The sequence below is a fragment of the Myotis yumanensis genome, unplaced genomic scaffold (genome assembly GCF_028538775.1).
Source record: "Myotis yumanensis isolate MYYU_CA2020_CCGP unplaced genomic scaffold, mMyoYum1.0.hap1 SCAF_4, whole genome shotgun sequence".
Taxonomy (NCBI): domain Eukaryota; kingdom Metazoa; phylum Chordata; class Mammalia; order Chiroptera; family Vespertilionidae; genus Myotis; species Myotis yumanensis.
Window position 1 is genome coordinate 87,603,879 of NW_027223755.1, and position 25,049 is coordinate 87,628,927.

The 25,049-nt window shown below is 46.1% G+C and overlaps 1 protein-coding gene across 2 annotated transcripts in view; it reads left to right on the plus strand.

Annotated features, from left to right (window-relative positions):
- Positions 1 to 1,811: 1,811 nt before the first annotated feature.
- The window catches only part of TMC7 (transmembrane channel like 7), a 51,686-nt gene continuing 28,448 nt past the window's right edge, over positions 1,812 to 25,049 (plus strand). For both annotated transcript variants that reach the window (XM_070411549.1, XM_070411550.1), the window contains exons 1-4: positions 1,812 to 1,915; positions 16,937 to 17,180; positions 18,315 to 18,463; positions 21,761 to 21,928. In XM_070411549.1, the coding sequence (XP_070267650.1) occupies positions 1,849 to 1,915; positions 16,937 to 17,180; positions 18,315 to 18,463; positions 21,761 to 21,928 (628 nt within the window). In that variant the 5' untranslated portion in view covers positions 1,812 to 1,848. The remainder of the gene's footprint in view (positions 1,916 to 16,936; positions 17,181 to 18,314; positions 18,464 to 21,760; positions 21,929 to 25,049) is intronic.

Here is a 25,049-nt window from a genome sequence, read left to right on the forward strand (position 1 = left end):
GCTATTATAAATAACATTGCAAGGACTATCCTGGTACAAATGTCATTATTTAAAGTTTTTATGTAGTTGAAGTGATCATGCTTTTTTGGCTTCTGGGTTTGAGTCAAATTTAATAAAACCTTCCCCTCTCTAATACTTAAAAAAACAACCCTCTTATTATGTTGATGTTAGTACTTCCATGGTTTTACTATTTACATTTAATCTTTGGATTTCCTTTTATGTAAGTGTGGTGTTGGTGCCCAGATTAGATGCTCTGCCCAGGCACTGCAGGTGATTATTCTCCGCAGCTCAGGATCAAGTAGTATATGCCATCAGTGAGAAAACAGAGGCATGTGGTCCAGCTTACTAGGGGAATAATTGGAAATGAAGTTCCGATTGGAAACCAGTGACCCTACCCTTAATACAATAAAAAGAGTCTTTCTTTTGAGCCAGACAATTACTTTAAAAAAAAAAAATCAGTTTTTCTATTTTGGAATAGTTTTAGAGTTACAGAAAAACTTTGAGAAGAGTACAAAGGGTTTCCATACACCTCAGACCCAGTTTCTCTGATTATGACGATCTTACATCAGCATGGTACATTTCTCACAATAGATGGACCAATATCCACGCATGGCTATTATCTGAAGTCCACGCTTGATTTGTAAAGCACTTTATTTGTTGCTTTTTCCTGTTCCACATTCCCACCCTGGCGACCACATTACCCTTACGTGGGCATGTCTCCAGAGGCTCCCCTGGGCAGGGGCGGTTCTCAGCCTTTCCTTGTTTTTGATGACTTTGACAGCCTCGTGGAGCTCATCAATATCTTGTAGGACGCCCCTCCATTAGGGTTTGTCTGATGTTTTTCTTATGATTAGACGGGTTATTTTCCCAAAGAACGGCCCACATCTACTGGTGAGAAAGGCCCCCCTAGGTAAAGGGTCATTCTCATGACTTCACATTAAGAGCGCCTCCCATCAACATGGCTTAGGACTGTAGATGTTGATCTTGATTGTCGGCCTGAGAGTGTTGGGCGGGTGTTATCCAGGCACAGTGGCCTGTGTGCCCCACCCTCTCCTTTCCATACGGCCCTCTTTGGAAGGAAGTCACTTGTGCAGCTCACACTAAAAGGGGGGGGGGGGGGGCGGGCGGGGAATTATGCTCCACCTCCTTGAACTAGCCACATACCCATATATATTAGTTGGAGTTCTCCTGCAGAGGGCACTTCCCCGTTACTTATTTAATTTGGCGATTCCTTGTAATTCTATGTTTTAAACTGTCCATGAATAGATGTATACAGGCAGAAATGAAACGTGGACACGGTGTAAAATTTGACAAACACGGCACAGAGGGAGAACCCTCTCTGACACCTTTCTCACCCGCCGTGCAGCTCCCCACTCCAGAGACACCTTATGCGCTTACAAACATGTCCAGCTATATCCTTGCCCCCCCCCCGCCCCCGCCCCCCGTTTGTGCCCAAATGGTAACTTAGAGGAACACTTGTTTACAGGTTGGTTATTTTTATTATACTTGCAAAATGTTTAGTGAGACATCTGGGAGGTCGCCCCGTATCAGGCCACTGGATGGAGCAGTCTCGGATCTCCAGCCAAGGCCCCCATCCCCGAGCCGGGACGCGACACGGGGCTTACATCACACGACCCCCTGCGGACACATCCCGGCGCGCGCCCGCCCCCGAGTGGTCCAGCGCGGGGCGGGCGTGGGAAGAGCGGCCTCCGCGCCCCGCCCCGGCCTCTGTGACGTCCACGCCGGAACCTGGAATCCCGGCTCCGGGAGGGAAGGCCGGGAGGTGGTGGCGGCGGCGGCCGGAGCGGGTCTCCGGCGGCCTCTTCGGGGCGCGGCGTGAGCGCAGCCATGAGCGAGTCCAGTGCCAGTGCGCTCCCGCCCGGCAGGCCCAGGAGGCAGCCCTTCGTCCATCCAGGTAGGGCGGCGGGACGGTGCTCCTAGGGGTCGGAGGGCACGCGGCGAGGTGCCTGGAACTTGGCGAGAGCCCAGCCTCTTTCCTCCCTCCCAGTCTTTGCGGGGAGGGGGAGGGAAGCGGTCTTTCTTATTCCCGTTCTCCCTCCTCTCACCCATCCTCACCCAGTTAAGAGGGCGCCTACACCACCAGACCACGACGACACTGGGAGTCCAGAGCGAGGTGGCTTTGTCTTCCCGTTGCTGGCGGAGGGATCCTGGGCTAGTCTCCAAATAGCCTTAGCGGTTAAATGAAAAGATTTTGAGATCCCCACCAGTTCTAACATTCTGGTAGGAGACGCCAGCCCCCAGACATTTCAGTGTTTACAATGAGATGAACTTGGAACCGAGTTCTGCCTCAGCTGTTTATTGCTGTGTGATCTTTGCTAAGTGGTTTGCCTTCTCTGAGCCCCAGATTCTGAAGCAGTCAAGTGGGAATAGGATGCTGGTGGGATTATAGCTGAGAGAAAAACGTGTGAAGTGCCTAGCACAGTGCCTGGTACAGAGAAAGCACAATGAATGGTAACCAAGCAAGCATGATAATGTTGTTTTTTTCCCTTGGGAGAAAGTTGTGTCTTGCTCCGTGAACTTTTACAAAATCATGGACAACCACCACCCAGTCAAGATAGAAAAGTTGCCAGCACCCAGGCAGGCTTCCTTGTAGCATTTGTATCTTGAATTTTCCCTTAACAAAACACAAGACTGTATTCTGAGCTTTATCTGCAGTGCTTTCTCTAATTCAGTTTGAGGAGAGTGGTTTTGTTGCACGGATTTACAGTAAAACATGAGTGTAGATCTGCGCCCTTATGACTGGATTGTTCTCAACGTTTAGAAGAAGAAAAAGGAAAGACATCCAGAAGGGACCCAAACCCCGGGAACTTGCTCAGGAATCAGAACTCAGACTGGGCTTGATGGCAATTTTTTTTTTAGCTCATTATTCATCCTGCGGCATCAGCTTTAACCTTTCAATAACGGCCATTCAAGGATTATTTTAGTTGGTTTCTATTTATCTTTCTCTTATTTTAGCACAATCAATCACATTCAAGATGCCATAGTTTCCTATACAGACGGTGTGAGATTCATCTTTTTTGGATCTTTCCTGGGTGTTTAAGGGGACTCTAAGCATCTTTTTATGAGTATAACTGGCCCTTCTAAAGTCTCCCCCAGACCTTGGACAGATGATATGTTTGACCTTGTACCCACTAGCATGGGTGGAAGGCTCAGAAGGGACATGTTTATAACTTTGTAGCACTTTGTAAAGGGTTATCCGTTATATGGGCATCATGGGAGTACAACTGGAGGTGGGCGGGAAACATAGGGGATCTGGTTTATGGAATGCAGCCTGTGCCTCCTCTATCAGGGGTGGGGAGTGTCTGGCCCCCGGGCCTGTATAAGGCCAGAGGAATCATTTGGTCTGGCCCTGCCAAGGCAATAAGGGTGAGTTAATTAAATGTTTGAGCAAATATAGCAGGCTAATTTTTAGGTTGATAATTTTGTACGGCCCATGAATGATGTTATAAATATCCGAATGGCCGTTGGCAGAAAAAAGGTTCCCCACCCCTGTATCTAAGCGATAGATCACACCACTCCCCTTCGTAATTAAACTTTCAGGTAGCTTCCCACTGCTCTGAGTATAAAGGCCAGTCTTTTCTCTGGTGGCCAACAAGGCCTGGAGATTTGGCCCCAGCCTCCTCTCCAGGCCTTCATCACCCTTGACCCAGTCTGCTACACTGGCTGCCTTCCAATTCCTTTAGCATATCAGGGTGGTTTCTGCCTCAGGGCCTTTGCATCTGCTGTTCTCTTTGCCTCAACTACATTTCTCTTTGTTCTTTGTATGTCAGCCTCCCCTTCCTCCACCTCCTGTCGGGTCTGCTCAAATATCATTTCAGAGAGGGGGACCGCTAGAGTCATTTTGTCTGAAGAAGTACCCCAGCTCGCTTTCCCTGACCCATGACCTTGCTTATTCCTTCAAAGCATTATCACTATCTGAAGTCATCTAGTTTGATTGTTTACTTTTTTTGTTAGTTGTCTCTTCTTCTAGAATATGGGTGCCATGCAAAGCAGGGGCTTGTCTTGTTCCCTGAGGACCTAGAACAGTGTCTGCCACATAGTAGATGCTAAATTGTGACAAATAAATGAAAGAAGGGAGGGAAGGAGGGGAGGAGAGAGGCAAGCAGGGGACCACAGCTACACTGTAGTGATGGTAAGTCTAGACTCCGATACCCAGATACAAATCCTCATTTTCCCATTTCCTGGATTTGCCTTTGGACAAGGCACTTAACTGCTTGGTGTCTTAGTTTCCTTATGTATTAAGTGGAGATAAGAATAGTACCCACTTCAGGGTGTTATAAGGATTAAGAGAGTTGATTTATACAAAGAACTTAATGTTTGTATTCATTATCTATGCTGTGTTACAAATCACCCCAAAATTTAGTGGCTTAGAACAGTGATACTCATTCTCTTACAATTTCTGATGGTCAGAACTTTGGGAACGACTTGTCTAGGTGGTTCTGGCTGTGGTCTCTCATGAGGTTTCAGTCATGGTCTCATCTGAAGGCTTGCCTGTGGCTGGAAGATCCCCCCTGAGATTACTTGCTCACACAGATGGCGAACTCACACTGGCTGTTGGCAGGAGGCCTCAGTTCCTTTCCACATGGACCTCCCAGGGGACTGCTGAGTGTCATCGTGACCTGGCGGCTGGCTTCCCCAGAGCAGACGATCTAAGAGAGAGCAAAGCAAAAGCTGTAATGCCTTTATGATCTGGTGTCAGAAATCACAGTAGTATTTCTGCAATATTTTTTAAAATATATTTTAACTGATTTCAGAGTGGAAGGGGGAGGGAGAGAGATAGAAACATCAATGGTGAGAGAGAATCATTGATCGGCTGCCTCCTGCATGCCCCACACTAGGGATTGAGCCCACAACCTGGGCATGTGCCTTGACTGGGAATCGAACCGTGACCTCCTGTTTCATAGGTCGGTGCTCAACCACTGAGCCACACTGGCCTGGCTCTGCAATATTTTATTGGCCCCGTTCAGTGTGGAAGAAGCCTATATAAAGTTATGAGTGTCAGGATATTGCGGGAGAGGATGCATCCTTGGGGCCCATCCTGGAGACTGGCTGCCATGGGAGCGTTAACTGTTGTTAATTAATATCCTACTAGATGATAAACTCCAGGAGGGCAGGGGCTGGGCCTGTTTGGCTCCCCATTGCATCCGCATGCTTAGCACAGTATTTGGTGCATAGTGGGCCTTCAGTAAATATTAGTTGAGGGATGCCCTTTGTGGTTTGGTCCCTGTCTTAGCTCCCATATCCCCCCCGACACTTGCATGTTGCTTCTTGAGACTGAGAAGCTCCTTGTGTTCCCTCTCCCCTGGGGGCCATTACCATGCTTCTTTATAAGGCATACTGCTCTTCTCTTCTTTCCATCTGCTATCACTTCCCTCTGGAAGTCTTCCCTGATTACCTCTCCTCCCACAGGCTATACTCTGTGTCCCTTCTCTGTAATCCATACAGACCCTGGCCTCGCCCTTTCAAAGTATCCATTGAACTGTATTCTCAATTCTCTTGAGTTGTTTTGTTCTTAAGAGTAGGGGTGGGGTTAAGACAGTGGTTCTCAACCTTCTGGCCCTTTAAATACAGTTCCTCATGTTGTGACCCAACCATAAAATTATTTTCGTTGCTACTTCATAATTGTAATGTTGCTACTGTTATGAATCGTCATGTAAATATCTGATATGCAGGATGGTCTTAGATGACCCCTGTGAAAGGGTCGTTCGACCGCCAAAGGGGTCGCGACCCACAGGTTGAGAACCACTGGGTTAAGACACCGACTTAGCCTCTTATAAGCCCTGTCTGTGGCCAGGTGGAATCTTGGCCAGTGATACAAAGTTCTCTGTGGGCAACCTTGCAGCTCTGGTTGCCTTGGTGACTGCCCCCTGATGCCTATATTATACGGATTTCCAAATCATGAAAAGAATAAAGATTGTGTATAAAAGAAAGTCTTAATGGTGAGAATTCTACTCATCAGCCTTCTATCCAGAGATCACTTTTCTGGCCCAGACATGGTATTGTTGCCGAAAAAAAAAATGCCTTGTGACCTTGAGCAAGTTACTTCCTCTTCTGAGCCCCAGTTTCCCCAGTCCGACATCCCCCAGGGGGTCCCAGGTTGGAGAGGGTACAGGCCGGGCTGAGGGACACCCCCCCAATGCACAAATTTTGTGCACTGAGCCTCTAGTTTCATATAAATGGAATCATAGACTATGTGACCTTTTATGGCGGTTGTTTTTTTCACTTAAAATAAGTATTTTTTTTAAATTGATCTTAGAGGGAGAAAGGGAGGGAGAAAGAAACATCTATGTGAGAGAGAAACATTGATCAGTTGTCTCTTGCATGCACCCCCACCAGGGATCGAACCCACAACCTTTTGGTGTATGGGACAACACTTCAACCCACTGAACAACACTGGCCAGGGCAATAAGGATGTTTGTGAGCCCCAGCCCTGTTGTAGCATGTATTGGTACTGTACTTGATTCCATTTTCCGGCTGAATACTATTCCATTGTGTGGATATAGCACAGTTTATCCATTCACCCATGGATGCACATTTGGATTGGCTGTTGGGGTAAATGCCGCTGTGAACATTTATGCACAAGTTTCTGCTTTAACACCTGTTTCCAGTTATTTGAGGCATACACCCTGGAGTAGAATTGCTAGATGATATGGTAAGTCTGTGTTTAACTTTTTAAAAATATATTTTTAAATTGATTTTTAGAGAGACAGGAAGGGAAAGGGATAGAAAGATAGAAACATCGATGAGAAAGAAACATCATTTACACTGAGTGGCCAGATTATTATGACCACCCCATCAGTACAATGAAGTGAATTAGTTATGCAAATAATATTAAAACCTTGAGAGTATTTGCTTAGGAAGTTTTCAATATTCAGTATTTTTGGAAGTGTCAATGAAGTACTGATGGGGTGGTCATAATAATCTGGCCACTCAGTGTATTGGCTGCCTCCTGAATGCCCCCTACTGGAGATCAAGCCCAAAACCCAGGCGTGTGCCCTGACCGGGAATTGAACCAGTGACCTCTTGGTTTCTGGGTTGACACTCACCCACTAAACCACAAAGGCCTGGCTCTGTATTTAACTTTTTTGAGGAACGGCCAAGCTCAGAGACTCCTGACACTTCTGTGAGGAGTGACTATGACCATTATCTCATTGTTTAGTGGGCGAACCCAAGTGACTCATCCAAGATGATCAGATCACCATGAGGTGGGGGCTGGACAGAATTAAAACCCGTGTGATGGCTCCAGGGCCACTGACCACTCCTCTCTCCTCCTCAAGGGCACCGCTCTTAGGAGGGGACCTGGCAGGCCCTGTTGGGACTGTTTGGATTGACCCCACTTGCCAGATGTCTGGGCCTCTGAAGCAGGGACCCCCTAGAGCAGCGGTTCTCAACCTGTGGGTTGTGACCCCTTTGGGGGTCGAACGACCCTTTCACAGGGGTCGCCTAAGACCATCGGAAAACACATATATAATTACATATTGTTTTTGTGATTAATCACTATGCTTTAATTATGTTCAATTTGTAACAATGAAATCAGGGGTCACCACCACATGAGGAACTGTATTAAAGGGTCGCGGCATTAGGAAGGTTGAGAACCGCTGCCCTAGAGGGTGAAGGGATAAAACTAAACAGGCCCATTAGACTCCTCCTGTGAGGGGAGGTGGAACTTTTTTGTTTTTTAAAGATAAATGAAGAGAACCTCTGGTGGTAGTTTTTATGGAACTGCCTGACTTAGGTGTGAACCCTGACTTGGCCAGTTATCAGCTGTGTGACCTTGAGCAAGTCCTGTTGCCTCTCTGAGCCTCAGTTTTCTAATCTGTAAAGCAGAGATAATCATCCCGCTCTGCTAGGGTCACCAAGAGGATAGACGGAGATAAGCATGTCAAGAATCTAGCACCACACCGGTCCTGTGCACTTGAATGGTAGCTGTTGGCATTATCATTATTCGGGCCTTCTTAGCTCTAACGTTATAAGATTTATGACTGCATGTGCTGTGTGCCTGTACTTTCTGGAGGCACGCTATTAGATAGTTATAGAGTTAAACAACTATTCTTTGGGCTGTTTTATTGCAACAGAGAGTATTAAAATTGAAGTAACCATTCAACCTGCAGTGTTTATCTGCTAAGCCCATTCATCTGGGTCACTCATCACCCTTACAGGTGTCCCAGAGGTTGGGATCTTCTGCAGGTCTGGAACAGCTGGAGACTGCACGGGCCATTTTCAGGCTGCAATGGTTCGCTGGGGAGCCAGCCATCTGGCTTATTCCCCCCCCCCACTCTGTCTGCAAGAGGCTGAATTCTGCCCAGCAACTCAGGCCCAGATTAGGCCCAGAGGCCCCCAGTGGCTGTTGGTGTGTGTTTGTTTCTTTTAGGAAGTGAAGAATTTAGAGGGATAAAAGGGGGAAATGACTTTTCAGTGTTGTAACCTTTGTTGTAGTCTGGTTGCTTTTTAAAGGAGCATTGTTTGGGTGTGGGACCCACCCAGAGCTTCTGTGGGGCCTTCCCCTCCACCCACCAGGAGGAGGAGGAAGGGAACTGACCTTGAGCCTTAAGCATGCTCCAGGCGTGGGACCTAGTGGTGAAAGAGGCAGGCCAGGGACATGCTTTCACAAAGCAGGGAGAACACTGAACAGGTAAAGACAAAAATCGGGTAGTTACAGTTCACCAGAACTGCTGAGAAGGAACTAACAGGTGATGGCATAGGGAGGAGGGGGGACCTGCCTAGGTGGGTGGTCCGGAAGGCCTCTCTGGGGAGGGGACTTCGGAGCCCAGGCTAAGGATGCCAAGGAGTCGATGCAGGTGACGCTCTGAAGTGTGGGTGAAAGGGTGTTCAAAGGGCACAGGAAGAGCAAAAGGTTGGAGTGGGAATGACCTTGGTGTGTTGGAGGAGGCTCCCAGCTGGCGCTTAGAGGAGGGGATGGCATGAGGTCAGGCAGGCAGGAACCAGTTCCTGAGGCTCCGCTAAGCCCGGGTCATCTGTTTGATTTTGGTTTCAAATACGTAACTTGCTTGAATTCCTTACAGCAACTCCATGAAGTAGGTGTTATTTGTCCATTTTATCCCTGTGGAAACAGGCTCTGAAAAGTTACGTGACAAGCCCCCGAAACAGAAGGACATTATGATGTGAACCGAGAGCCAGCATGTCCATGTATTCACCTGACAAATGTTTATTTGAGCACCTGTCATGGGCCAGGCCCCATGCTGGTCACCAGGGGTGTCAGAGGGAGGAAGGCTTGCTGGCATCTTTGCCCTGAGGGTTCAGACCTTAGCTCAACTGTGCAAAGTTCTTGTCTTCTCCGAACTTTCCATATTTCAGAATCAGTGGTACACGGAGTCATTTTGAGGGTCACAGGAGGTAAGCATGCAGAGTTTGGCATAATCATGGCACATGGTAAATACTAGTTGTCATGAATGTCACCCGCAGGAAAATCTCTTTTGGAGAGATCCTGGCCAAGGAGGATAAACCAGCCACATAGGGAGTAGCTTGGTCCATAGCAAGAAGATCCCCCGCTGCAGATACAATTCTTCATGTTCATCAGTAAATAAGTCAACCGATGGTCATTGGCATCAATTCAACACCAACAGGAATCCTCTGTTTGGGGTGCGGTGAAGAAGGAAACTTTATTCAGTGGAAAAGAGCTCAATTGTGATCAGCACAGCTGTGAAAATAGCACGGTTGTGAGGCAGTCCTAGGGACCAGGTGGGCCTGAGGCCAGGCCCCTATCTGCTCTGCTCCTTGCTGGTCTGCTTTGCTCTGTGCTGGTCTGCTCCACTCTGCTTTGGTCTGTTCTGGCTGTGCTGGTCTCCTCAGCTCTGCTCCAGTGAGGTATCTTCAGTGCTTTAGCTCAGCCAGGGAAACCCACCCTTTTGTCTTCAGTGGAAAGGGAAAATGTGCTCTCAGAGCCAGAGGGGAGCTGGCTTATAGGGACAGAAGTCCCCACCCCTGGTCCCTGATTCGTCTGTTCTCTTGCAAATGAGGACTCCAAATCCTCGATGTTTGATTGGTCCAAAAGGCACTGTCCTGCTTGGTCAGAATAGAGGCTCTCTGATTGGCTGGAGCCACACATCTCCAATTGGACGGGGAAAGCCTCAGTCCTTTTGGTTGAACTAAGATTCCATGAACTCCTTGATAAGGGCTGGCTCAGGTGGCAGAAACACAGTGCAAGCAGGCAGTTCAGTGCAGAGGCAGGTAGTTCAGAGCAGGCTTCTCCTTGAGGTGCAGTTTGCATGAGAGCCCCTGTGTAGAAATGGCTGCTGGGCTCTGTTTTGTTGTTGTTGTTGTTGTTTTGTTATATTATTATTTTTTTAGTTTGAGCCCAGTTAGCCACCAGGAGTCATCTTTAGTAGGTATCTTCTTTCTCAAGGCTCATAGTAAATCAAGTCAGTTCATCAGTCAATAACTACCCATGTATAGCACAGTGTTCCAGGCACTGCTCTCAGCCAGAGGTCTACAAAGCACAACCCGCAGGCCAAATCCAGGCCACCACCTATATTTACAAATAAAATTTTATTAGAACACAATTGTGCCCATTTATTTTATGACTTATGTAGCTTTCCTACTACAACGTCCGAGTTGAGTAGTTGTGACAAAGACCATGTGGTAAGGAGTATTTACTATCTGGCCCTTCACAAAAAAAGGCTTGTTTTCTAAGCACTTTATTCAGCATAGCTGTTTAACCCTGAGGATGGCTGTGTAGGTGGAAACTACCATCCCTATTTAACACGTGGGAAACGGCTCGGGGTGGTTAAGAAACTTGCCAGGGCAGCCGGGTGTCAGCGGACTCCCGAGGCTGTGCTTTTAACCACCAGGTGATGTTACCTCCTCAAACAGATTGAATCAAAGTCACTGCTCCCCTGACAGCCCCCGGGATGCTCCACGGGCTTGAAAACCAGGAGACCTGGGTCCTGGGCCCAGCATGGCTCTGATTACCCAGTTAGTCACTGCTCCCGTAGGCTGCTTGTTCATGGTTTATAAAGCCTTGGACCCGGCCTGCCCCCAGGCCCCACCCTGGTGCCAGGCGCCAGATGCCATGATTCATGCAGGCCCGCCCAGCCCTGAAGTTCTGAAGTCTGGCAGGTAGAGGAGGCTCCCAGCACTCCTGGCTTCTCCCCTCTCAGACTAGGCTCTGGGCTCCTGTGAATGAGGCCCCTCTACATTGTTCAATACATGTGTGGCTATGGAGAAGTAAATTTAATGAAGTCTGATCAAATTAGAAATTCACATAGCAGTTTCCTCAGTCTCACCAGCCACGTTTCTATTGCTCAGTAGCCACACATGGCTAATACTCACCATATTAGTGCAGATATAGAACATTTCTACCATTGCAGAGGGACAGTGCAGCCTGACACACGATGCCCTGGCATGGTGCGTAGCCATGCCAAACTGCTCAGCCCAAGGACAGAAATAGCCACAGGGCTGGCTGAGAGATCCTGTTAAGTCTGAGTTAGATCATGTCATTCCTCTGCCATAGTCTCACCTTGGCCCATAGTCCCTGGTGGCCTTGACTCCTACCTTAATACCTTCCTCCTTGCTAACTCTTCTCTACTCCTGTTCCTTAAACTGGCTGGGCATGGTCCTGCCCCAGGGCCTTTGCACCTGCTCTTCCACCTAGCTATGCGGTTCTTTCTCTCCCTTTAAGCTTTGCTCAAACCCACCCTTGCCTTATTTTTCTCCACATATTACCTGAAATATATTGTTCTTGCTTGTTTACTGTCTGCCTCCTCTAGCTAAAATATAAGTCCCATTAAAGGCCGGGGAATTTGTGAGTCATATTCAGGGCTGTGTTCCAGTTCTAGGACAGTGCATGGCACATAGCAGTTGCTCAGTAAATGCTTTCGAGTATGTGAGTGAATGAACAGGTGGATGAGTGGGTGGCCTTTCCAGGAGTAGAGCAGCGATGAGTCTCTGGCCTCGGAGGTTTTTGAGCACTTGGTGGAGATGTCAGCAGCTTTAACTAGATTCCCTGGTCTGTGAGCCCCTGGTTAAGACTTTTTGGTGGCTGTGAGCACAAATTAATCAGGGACCCCACCTCTGGTTAGCATTCAAAATAAAACCAATGTCAAACCATAGAATATAAGTATAAAGAAGTCCAGAAAGTTCTGAAATTGATGTCCACTTTCCTTTGGTAGTAATACCAACACTGGGTGAGCATGTGCCATTTGATGATCTCTGAGCAATAACAGCAAAGCATGTTCCTAATTGGGTTGGTTTGTGTAAAGCACCTAAAATAGGAAAAATGTAATATATGGTCAACATCTCAATATTTTTTGCCAGCTTTTCCCCCCAACTTTAAATTTTTTTTAAATTGTGAAAAATATCATCCATATAGAAAAGAATAATGTTAAAAGCTTAAGTTCCTTAAATATTTTGGTGCCTCTACTTTGGTCTGTCTGTGGATGATCCAATGTTGCCTGTATCCCCAGCACCAATTCATTCATTCATGATTCATTCATTTAGTGGTGAAGGAGAGAGATGGGGGCCCTGGCCTCTTAGAGATTACAGAATAATGGGGGAGGGAGAAGACCAGACACAACACAGGAAAATAATTAGGGCGGTGGATGGAGTAATGGCAGGGCTGTGTGCGATGGGCTGGCGCTTAGGGAGGCAGGAAGCCAGTCTGCAAACCTTCATCCTCTCAGCGTCGCAGCGCTCAGCTCAGAGTCCCTGCCCAGAGGGGCTCCATGCAACCAAACTAATTCCCATGGCAGCTGGTGAGAGACCAGGACTGGGTGACCCAGAAGGTCCCATCTTATCCGGAGTTTCCATGATTCTGCGAGTGGGAAGAAAATCCCTGAAGTGAACCCAGCACCAAATATGGTTGGGCTCAGTTCTTGGCAAGCATCTGAGGGAGGCTGGTGGTGATGTTAGTACCATTCAGCTCACAGTCAGCCTGTGCCCACATCCTGGGAGTGTTCATGGCCGTTGGGGGGATTTGGCGTCTTGTGGAAAGAGCTGTGAAGAAGAGTTGGGACCTAAAGATGCTCTCCAGATGTGCCTGCATCTGCCCATTCGTTCATTTATTCATTCTTCCGATGGAGGCCCTTCTATGAGCAAGACTGTGCTGTAAGCCTCAGAGAGACTAACTTGGTCCTTAACCTGGAAGAATACAAGACACCACAAAAAGTACTTATGCCTGTCCCTGTCCGCAACCTTCCTGCAATTACCCACTCACCCGCCCACCTCACTGATCATTTAATTCAGCGGTTCTCAACCTGTGGGTCGCAACCCCTTTGGCGGTCGAACGACCCTTTCACAGGGGTCTCCTAAAATCATCCTGCATAGGCTATTCGAGGTACTCAATACGTGTACCCAAGAATGTATATTTACATTACGATTCATAACAGTAGCAACATTACAGTTATGAAGTAGCAACGAAAATAATTTTATGGTTGGGTCACAACATGAAGAACTGTATTTAAAGGGCCAGAAGGTTGAGAAACACTGATCTAATTGCTGAAATCTGGCTTCGATGGCAAACAGATTCTATATATTCCTAGATGGAGGCACCTCAACATCTGAAATATGTCCCTCCCTCCACCCCTGTGCAAATGGTCAACAAACAGCCCACACACTGACCCCAGGACTTAAGCGGCCACACGGATGACACTTTCAGCCAGACCAACTCAGGAGAACATCGGGCAGTAACTGTAATGAGACATTCTTCTTATTTCCGGGGACGAGAAAACCGAGGCTCCGAGAGGTGACGTGCCTGTCTCTGCAAGAAGCGGTGGAGCCAGGAGTCTGCTGGGCATCAGAGCCTTGGGCGGGCTGCCAGCTCTCTGGGCCCCAGCCTCCCTGCTGCAAAGCCAGGGCCCTTCGCTGCCTGCCTCTGCAGGTTGGCGTGAGAAAGCAGGTGCTGTCAGGCTTTGAAAAGTGTGGTCCTATGTGAGAGCGAGAGGAGGCGGAACATAGTTATAAAAATAACGATGCCTGTGTTCAAAGGTATGGTTGTGATTTTTTATTTTATTTGAAGATCGAGAACTTCCCAAGAATGTCTGAAAAGGAAAAAATCATTCCTCTTCAATGATGGCCATTTTGAAAATAATCGTTTTCCACCAGGAACGGTCATTATGAAATGTAAATAGGACGTATCTTTCCTGTGGAACGTTTGCAAGAACAATCAATTCATTAATCGGTATGGCATTGTAGTGATTAAGAAAAACTTTCAAATCCATGGCCCACTGGATCATTTCATGGTGAGGACCCCAGCTTTGGCATCTGACAAACCTGTGATTGGGTCCTAGTTCCAATATTAACAGCTGTGTGAATGGGAAAGGCCACGTGACCTCTCCGAGCCTCAGTTTCTTCATCTGCAAAATGGGATCATTCCACTCAAAGGGTAGTTCAGAGCATTAAGTGTGGAGACACGTATTGAGTACCACGAATAGCCTATTACAGTAAGTGCTCAATGTATCCTAGGCTGTACCTCTGTCCTCACGGTCACGCTGATGAGGTCCATGGGGTCACACCCCCAGTTCCGGAGATGAGGAACGTACGATTCAGAGACGCTCATTTTCTTGCCTGGGTTGGCCTGGCTACTGGCTGACAAGCCAGCTCCGGCTCCAGCTCCAGTGCTCGGTCCCTGACCCCACAGCTGCTGAATAGTCAGTAGGTCGGTGCTGCTCCATATGTAAAGGCCTTTGTTTGTGGTTCATAACAGCTCTTTGTTGCTGTCCAGAGGGAGGAGTAGCCTCCAGCCTGGACTTGGACCCTCTCGCCTCTAGGACCCACCTGCCACGCTCCTGACTGGCTTTAGGAGGCCACCGGTACGAACTGGAAGTGTGACAGATCCCAGGGTGTGCTGGGCGGGGAAGTGGGAGGTTGAGGGAGACTGGCAGGCCTGCACTCGGTGACTGGCCGGGCTCCAGACACGTGGCTGTGTGTCATCCGCAGTGGGACAGCTGCTCCATTGTGTCTCACAGGCCCATCAGGGAGGCGAAGATTACAGCTCTGCCCCGTCAGACTCCCACTCAGAGCGAGGCCTTGGCTGTACCCCTTCCCACCGCCCTCACCCTCCCTCGGCCCCTTGTCCGTTATCTACACGGACATTTGTGGAGTCCACTGCTTGCCGGGCACTGGACTGAGCGCTTCCATCTATATGATCACCTTTAATGCTTATAAGTGGGCCCTGTCTTTAGCTTTGCAGCCTCCACAGTTTTCCTTTTTTTTAAAAAAAAAAATTTTTTTTTAATTGATTTTAGAGAGGAAGGAGGAGGGAGAGAGAGAAAGAAACATCAATGCCGAAACCGGTTTGGCTCAATGGATAGGGCGTCAGCCTGCGGACTGAAGGGTCCCGGGTTCGATTCCGGTCAAAGGCATGTTCCTGGGTTGCCGGCACATCCCCAGTAGGAGATGTGCAGGAGGTAGCTGATCGATGTTTCTCTCTCATCGATGTTTCTAACTCTCTATCTCTCTCCCTTCCTCTCTGTAAAAAATCAATAAAATATATTAAAAAAAAAAAAAGAAAGAAACATCAATGATGAGAGAGAATCACTGACCGGCTGTCTCCTGCACACCCCCCACTGGGGATCGAGCCTGCAACCTGGGCACGTGCCCTTGATAGGAATCGAACCAGGGACCCTTCAGTCTGCAAGCCGACGCTCCATCCACTGAACCAAACCAGCCAGGGCTTCCTTTATTTTATTTTATTTTTTTATTATTATTGACTTTAGAGAGGAAGGGAGAGGGAGAGAGAGATAGAAACATTAATGATGAGAGAGAAGCATTGATTGGCTGCCTCCTGCACGCCTATTGGGAATGGAGCCTGAAACCTGGGCATGTGCCCTTGATCGGACTCGAACCTGGGACCCTTCAGTCCACAGGCCCACGCTCTAGCCACTTAGCCAAACTGGCTAGGGCCCTAAGTGATCCTTTAAAATTAATCAGATTATGACATGCTTCTACCCAGAGCCCTCAGTGGCTTCCCGTCTGTCACATCCAGGGATCGCAGCATGACTTGGTTTGGCCCCACCACCTCTCTGACCCCCGCTTTTCCCATCTCCCTGTCCCAGTTACCTGTTGCTGCTAATAAACTGCTCCAAACATGATGACTAAAGCCATTTGATTGTTCCTGCCGATGTTGTGCACCAGGCAATCAGCAGAGTGTGGCTGCTCTGCTGCGTGTCCCGTCTGCTGGGGCCGAGTCCAGGTGGCCTCTTCACACCCGTGGCGGTGCCTGGCGAGGAGGACGAGGGGGACTGGGGACCGGTTGTCATAGCCTGCGGGGGTCCTCAGCCCAGCACCTGGGTTTCTTCCTCCGAGGCTGGAGCCTCTTCCTTCCCATGTGGTTGTCCCAGCAGCTTAGCCTGACTGCTCACACAGCAGCGCCAGGCTCACCCGAGTGCAGAAGTGGAAGCTTCAGACTCCTTTAAGGCTTGGGTCTGCAACTGGTAGAGGATCAATCTGTTGCATCCTTTGGTTAAGTCACAGATTCAGCCCAGATTCAAGAGGTGGGGGCAACGAAGGGCTGGTGTGGCTCCTGGGGGCCACCAATGAAACTTTAGTTCTGTTCAAGTACTTTTCTATTTATTTACTTTTCTCCAGCCAAACAGGCCTCTGTGCTCTTCTTCAAACATGCCATGCACATCCCTGCCCCAGGGCCTTTGCACTTGCTGTTCTCCTCTTCCGGGATGCTCTTCCCCAAATACCCACCTAGTTCACACCCTCCCTCCATTCAGCCTCAGCTGAAATGCCACCTTAATAGAGAGACCATACCTGACCCCATCTTATCAAAAACAGTGCACCTGTGCCCATAACCCTCTCTGGTTTTCTTCCACGCATCACCTCCTGGCTTAATATGTATTGCCTATTTATTGTCTGATTTCCCCTGCCCCCACCTCAGAATATAAGTCTCCTACACAACTTTTGTTTGTTGGCTCACTGGAAGTGAATGTTGCTTTTCTTCTTTCCTACCCAGAGAGCCTCTCTGTGGACTCCAGTTTCTTTTCTTCTCCACCTGTGAATTTCCTCCAAGAATTGCCAAGCTACCGGTCCATTGCACGCAAGAGGACCAACATCCCCTCCCGAGACAAGCAAAGTGGCACTTTGCTGAAGCCGACAGACTCTTACAGCTCCCAACTGGAGGAAGGAATCGCTGAAAACCTCAATAGCCAATCCATTCGAAAGTATGCACTGAACATCTCTGAGAAGCGGAGACTAAGGTTCGTTCAGTAGCCACCTGGAAGGCCTCTGATGCAGGTTTTGGGGCAGATGTGCGTTTTATGCATGGCATGCATTTATTTCCTCAAGAGCTCACATAATCAAAACTGTTACTTAGGGTAAGCTAAGCTGCTGTGACAAAGATACCCAAACATGTCAAAGGTCAGCCTTTTAGAAATGTATTTCTTGCTCACATAAAAGTCCTGGGTCAGGTCAATGGAGGACTTTGCAGTCATTTAGGGACCAGGTTCTTTCCATCTTGTGGCTCTGCAGCCCTCCAAAAGCTGAACTATTATCTGCATCTAGCCAATGTGAAGGGAGAGAGTATGGAGTATGTGTGCATCAGTTAGCTGTGCTGCGTAGTAAGTCACCCCACAACTTTGTAGCTTAAAACAACAATTTCTCAAGTCTACAAGTTGGCACTGGGCAATTCTTCTAGTTCCATTTGGGCTCACTATGTATCTGTGGCCAGCTGTGGTCAGAGGTGGCTCTGCCCATCGAGGCTCAGGCTCCGCTCGCTGTAGGCTGGTCTGGAATGGTCTCATCCTGCAGCAGGTTCGTATGGCAGCAGCTGGTATCCAAGAGAAGAGCAGAATCCTGCAAGTCTTCTGGGAGCCGGTGCTTAGAACTGGCACAGCATCCCTTCTGCTGCATTCTGTGGTCTGAACAGATCACAAGGCCAGTCCAGAATAAAATGTTTCTGAGATTCATCCATGTTGTAGCATGCATCAGTACTTCCTTCTTTTTTATGGCTAAATAATATTCCATTGCGTAGATATATAGCTCATTTTGTTTATATATTCATCTGTTGATAGATATTTGGTTTGTTCCCACCTTTTGACTATTGTGAATAGTGCTGCTGCGAACATTCGGGTACAAGTTTTGGTTTGAGACCCTGCTTTCCGTCCTTTGGGGATCTCTACCTAGGAGTAGAATTCCTGGGTCAAATGTTAATTCTAGGTTTAACTTTTCAAGGAATGGCCACTCTGCTTTCCCTAGTGGCCACACCATTTTACATTCCCACCAGCGATGTCTGAGGGCTCCAGGGTTCCCACATCCTCTCTGCTGGGGTTTTATACGATGCTAAGGCTGGTCAGTGGTGCCATAGTCATTGTCATGCTTGTTTTTTAACGCAGGGACATTCAGGAGACCCAGATGAAGTATTTATCTGAGTGGGACCAGTGGAAACGGTATAGCAGCAAGTCTTGGAAGAGGTTCCTAGAGAAAGCTCGCGAGATGACCACCCACCTGGAGCTGTGGCGGGACGACATTCGCAGCATAGGAGGTACCAGGCCCCACACTCTGCACCTGCTCCTCCACAATAGTGCCTGGGGGGAAATTCAGCTTCGTTTTCATGGTCTTTTAGCTGCAACCTGGCATTTCCTTCCATGATGAATGTGAGCAACACCACCGTTAGGATTAGCAGAACCTGTGTCTTTGTCACCAGGAAAATCACAGATAGTTTCCTATTCCTTCCAATTGTAGTTACCTTGGGAAACCATTTATGCTCATCCCTACTGTGAAATTATAGCAGTTTTCAGATCTACCACTAGATCTTATTATTTAATGTGCCAATGAAGGTGTTATTCCATCACAAATTTGGTTTTGTTTGTATTTTGTGCATTTAAAACATTATTCTGAGACGAAGTTCATTAGGCTTCTCCATACAGCCACAGATACCCATGACCCTGGAGATACTTATAATCCCTTCTTTCCCATAATAGTGACAGTGGGGTGCAGGATTGCATTAGGCAGCTCGGGCTGCCATGACAAAGTAACATAGACTAGGGAGCTTGGACTACAGACATTCATTTTTTTATAGTTCTGAGACTGCAAGTTCAAGACCAGGTCACCTCCCCAAATGACCTCTTTTTGTGCACACTCCAGGAGGAAGGGTTAAGGAGCAGGAGAAAGAGAAGACTCGAACCGGTGCCTCTTCTTATATGGGCACTAATCCCATTATGAGGGCCCCACCCTCATGACCTCATCGGAACCTCATTATCTCCCAGAGGCCCCACCTCCAAATACCATCACATTGGGGGTTAGGGCTCCAACCTATGAATTGGAGGGTGACACACAATTCATTCTATAGCAAGTGTACAAAAATTGGAAGTTGTGCCAAAGTATACTCGTAAAATTAGAAGAAGAAAAAACATTTCAACATTTGGTTGACATAGCAGAGCAAGAGGGGAAAATACTTTCTAGGATTACATAGTTTCTACCATAAAGCAAAATGATTTACAAGCATCTCCTCAAAACTACTAGAATGGAAATTTTATAAAATTTGTAAGGAGTGATGTAGGAGAAATGGAGGAAATTATTGTTCCCATTATTACTATTATAAGATCTGTAAAATGCCATTGGTAATCTATTCAAAGAACTACCTCTTTTGGTTTTATTGAGAGAATGTAAACATATTTCTAAGGAGTTTCACTTGAACCATTCATTTTTGAAAGCTAAGTGAACATCATGTTTGGAGTAACATTTAGTAATAAAAGCTAACCTTTATTGAGCCTTTCCTCTGAACCAGGCCTTGTATAAACATTTACTCATATTATTTCACTTTAGCTCTCACAAGATCCTTCCATACAGATATTTATCACGTGCATGGCTCAGAGAAGTTAAAATACTTGCACAAGTTCACTGGCTAGGAGAAGGCAGACCCAGAATTTGAACCCAGGCAGTCAACTTCAGAGGCTAAGGTTTTATCCACCACGTCTCTCTTGTTAAGTGATGGCCTTTCCGGAGATTTTCATTCAAAAAGTGGCTTGTGTATTGGAGGGTAGTTTTTCCCTGGGGAACTGGGGCCTTGATTTTCTCTTCAATGCTCTACTCCTGTGATTTCTTGGCTTGCTAGGTACTCATCTGGCAGGAAGTAAAAATGTGATAGTCAAGCTCCTTGCTCTGGCAGGGTTGCTGGGTTTAGAGAGAAGCAAAGATTGTGGGTCTCTCATATCTTCTGTCTCAAAGATAAGTTCTTTGCCCCCACAAAGAACAAGCAGACATCCTCACTCTTCAAGTGCTTTCTGACTGTCCTTAATAATTTAATCATTATGTGGTGGAAAGTTTATTTTTTTTCTTAAAAAAACAACAACAATGAATGTAATTCTTAACAGAATAAGGAGAAAAATTATATGCTTATCCCACCAATTCTCATTCTTAGCAAATAAGAAATAGATGTGAACTTTCTTAATCTGCTAAGTACAACTACAGAAATTCTGCAGCAAGCATCATACTTAATGGTGAAATATTGAAAGCTTCCCCTAAGATTGAGAATGAGAAAAGGGTGCTGATTATCACTGATTCAAATCTGTATCATCCTGGAAGTTCTAGCCATTGCACAACCATGGAGGGAAAGGCATAGGAAGTGGAAAGACAGAAACAAAATGCCTTTTTAAAAACATTTTTTAATTGATTTCAGAAGAAGGGAGAGGGAGAGATAGAAATATCAATGATGAGAGAGAATCACTGATTGGCTGCCTCCTGCATGTCCCCTACTGGGGTTCGAACCTGCAGCCTGGTACGTGCCCTGACCAGGAATTGAACTGTGGCCTCTTGGTTCATAGGTTAACGCTCAACCACTGGCCCACACCGCCTGAGCAAATGCCTTTTTTTAAAAAAAAGTAAAGTTGCTACATACAAGATCTCTATATAAAGTCAATTGTATTTCTATATACCAGCAACAAACACTTAGGAAATGAATATTTAAAAATGATCCAATTTACAGGAGCATAAAATAAATTATATATATATATATATATATATATATATATATATATATATATTCCTAGGTATTCAATTTATATATATATGTAGTATTGGCATACTACATATATATATATATATATATATGTATTTATATAAAGATATGAATCATCCTGCACATAAAAATGTACAGCATTGAAATTAAAGAACCTAAATATCTCATGTTCATGGATCAGAGATTTAATATTGTAAACATGTCACTTGTCCTCAAATTGACCCATGCACATTTCATGTAATCCCAATCAGAATCTCAGAATATTTTGTGTATATGTATCCATATGAAAATTAACACGCTGATTCTAAAATTTATATAGAAATGCAGAGGATCAAGCAGACCTGAGGAAGAATAAAGCTGAGACTTATAGCACTATATGTCAAGTATTATTATACTTATCTAAAATAATTAACCTGGTATTGTTGCAAGGATGGAAAAATAGACCAATAGAATACAATAGAGAATTCAGAAATGGCTTCTTACATTACAGTCAATTGCTGAAGCACTACTACAATTCATTGGGGGAAAGTTTAGTCTTGCAATAAATGGTGCTGAAGTGAAATCGATTTTTATGTGAGAAAAGGTAACTATTGAGTCCTCCTGTACACCATTCTCAAATAGTTAGTTATGATTGAATGTACATTTACAAGTCAAAGTTTAAACCATTAGAAGTAGAACCTTAAACACAACAGTAGAAAAAATAAAATGTTTCTTTCTCCATCCCCTCCACCAGGATCCCTCCATCTTCAGCCCAGTGTGGCTGACTAAATCTACAGTGGGCAGTGGGTCAGTATTCCTGCTCAATGATTTCTTTTTTTCCAGGGAAATTTGGCACTGGGATTCAGTCCTATTTCTCCTTCTTGCGATTTCTGGTGTTGCTGAATTTGGTGATATTTCTGATCATCTTTATGTTGGTTTTGCTCCCAATATTGCTCACCGAATACAAGATCACCAACAGCAGCTTCGTGCTCATCCCAGCCAAAGACATAGGTGAGTCCACGGCCTGGTTTTCCCTGGAGTGCTGTCTGGTTACAATGCCTGCTTCTTTAGAAATCTTTATAATCGTAATCTCGGTTACCGTAGTCAAGATGGGCCAGGTTATGCCACAGGAACAAATGACCCTGTGACTCTCTGCACCTGATATCCACAAAGGTTTCTTTCTTGCTCACAGTACATGTCCCCCACTGCTTGGTGGTGGCTTTTTTCCGTGTTGTCTTCATGCGGGAGCCATGACAGATGTGCTGACTCCTAAAGCACATAAAGTCTACCTGACGATGACACATGTCATTTCTGCCACATCTCACTAGCCAAAGCAAGTCGCTCAGCCACTCCCGAGTTCATCAAGGCATGTCGGAGGAGAACCGCAGGGTCAGAAAGTGGAATATTTAGCAAGCATAATACAATTAAGGCTTTCGTCTCTGACAATGGCGATACTCGGGGCTACCATTTATTAAACGCCAATCATGTGCCACTGGCAAGTGCTGGACCTGTGTGGGGTGTTTTTCTGAATTCTTAACGTAGGTCAGATCTTCTGGGCACTTTGTTTATTCAAATGGGGCGAGTTTCAGTCATTCTACCGACATTTGATTAGGTTCTATGACCAGGTTTTGTGCTGGGGCTGGAATTGGATGGAGCCTCATGCTTCTCAGATCATAGAACTCCCTTCCCTAGAAGAACCCTCCTCTAGAATCACTTCTGTGGCCCTAAACTTTCCTCCTCCTCATGTTTGTTTCTGTCTTAATTCTATTACACTTCAAAATAAAAGGAGGATAATGTGGAAACTCAGACTTAGTTCAGGGCTGTGGCACCCATATTGAGTGCCTACTGTATGCCAGATACTACATTCTCATTTTCGCATAAGTCCATTTTACAGATAAATATTACTGCTGCTATGTGAGAACCCTGGGCTCGGTTTCAAGGCCTTGCTCTGCTAGCTGATTAGACTTCTGAGCCTCAGTTTCCTTATCTATACAATGGTGGTGATAATTTAAATAATGAGGTGATTACTTTCATTATTCAAATAACACCTCAATATTTAATACTTTGCTCATTAAAAATGATAAATACTTATTTAAATTAGAAATAATAGAAAGCAATAATATAAATTCTATATTACTTAAAAGAAAATAAAAATGCTTAAATAATTAAGCAATACTCGTAATTTAAAAGTATTAAATAAGATAGTAGAATGCTCAGCACCTTCCTTCCGTTCTTCATTCCTTTCAACAAGTGTTTACTGAGCACCTACTGTGTGCTGGGCCCTGAGCCTGGCACTGAGGCTACAACAGGGAACATCACACCTACATCCACAGGGTTCATACATTCCAGCAGAAGGTGGGCTTTAAGGAGTGAACCACACGAAGTATAGAAGGTGTGAACTGGGCCATGGGAGAGGAAAGGGATAAAGTCCTGAGAAGTTGGACACCAGGACACTGGAGGCTGAGGGGCCCCAAAGCCCTCTGTGAAGGCAGGACGTGTAAGCCAAGTCCAGGAGGGTGAGGAGAGGGCAGCTGTGGAAGAGCTCGGGGAAGCCTCTTCATGCAGAGGAGCAGCATCTGCGAAGGTCCAGGGCTGGCAAGTAACTTGGTGTATTAGAGAAATGAGACGCCTGGCATGGCTTTTCCCATAAAAGGCCAGGTAGTCAATATTCTGGGCTTTGCAGGTCATACAGTCTCAGTTGCCACTATTCAACATTGCCATTGTGGCACAAACGTGGCCACAGACAGATACCATGAATGGGCGTGGCTGTGTTCCCATAACTCCGTACAGTGGGGCCTTGACTTACGAGTTTAATTCGTTCAGAGACCGAGCTCGTTAAGGAGCTCGTTAACTCAAATTACTCTATCAACTCAATGCAAAAAATCTGCCGAGTGACAGCTGGTATCTGACAGCTGGTATCTCAAAAAACTCGTTAGTTGGGACACTCATAAGTCAAGGCCCCACTGTATTAACAAAAACAAGGCAGCTGGCCAGGTGTGGCCCATGGGCCATAGTTTGCGTACCTCTAGGCCGGAGGACAGTGAGTGAGGAGCAGAATGGCAGGCATCTCATTCCATCCTCCTGACTCCTCTCCAAATAGAATGACTGTCTCCTTCATCTGCATATAATACCGTATTCATGCAACCACTTGAGTACCTTCTGTAAATGTAACTGCTGCTTGTCTTTCTTTCTCCTTAATGGGGAGCTTTTCAAGAGCAGGAACTGCTGCTTACTCATCATTTTATCTCCAACATCCAAGTGATTAAGAAATGTTTGTTGAATGAATAAATGAACATATCCATGTTAGAATTATAAGATGACAGAGCTGAATTTGGCCTTGAAGAGACTGCTTCAACTCTCATTTTAATACAGGGGAAACTAAGACCTAGAAAAAGGGTGATAAATTGGTTTATTTCCCCCAATTTTTCACTCCCCTGTAATTGTGACTTTGCAGGACCTCTCAGTGTGGACAGAGAATACTTTGTGTTCCATTGATATTATACTTGGCCATGTGGCTCGTTTTGTCTATTGGAATGATAGCTTGAAATGGCTTTGTGTGGCTTGCCTTATGAGACAAACCACGAGGAGAGCCATTTACTCTTTTTTTTTTTTTTAAAAATATATTTTATTGATTTTTTTACAGAGAGGAAGGGAGAGGGATAGAGAGTTAGAAACATCGATGAGAGAGAAACATCGACCAGCTGCCTCCTGCACATCTCCCACTGGGGATGTGCCTGCAACCCAGGTACATGCCCTTGACCGGAATCGAACCTGGGACCTTTCAGTCTGCAGGCCGACGCTCTATCCACTGAGCCAAACCGGTTTCGGCGAGCCATTTACTCTTTATCCTGGGCCCCAGATTGGAGTCATGGGGAGCAGTCCTGAGCCCAAGTGGAAGCCTAGAGTCCATCCTGGCTTAGCCTAAATCAGCTGAATTAACCCCTAACAGCAGATCCATGAATGAGAAAATAAATGGTCAGTATGTGAAGTCACTGAAACTTTGAGATTATTTGTTACACAGTAATAGCTGACTGATACAGAGGAAGTAAATTAATTCAAGGATAAGGTAGTGTCACTAAAATTATTATTCAAATAATTTCTTGATTAATTAAACATATGTAAATAAATGTAT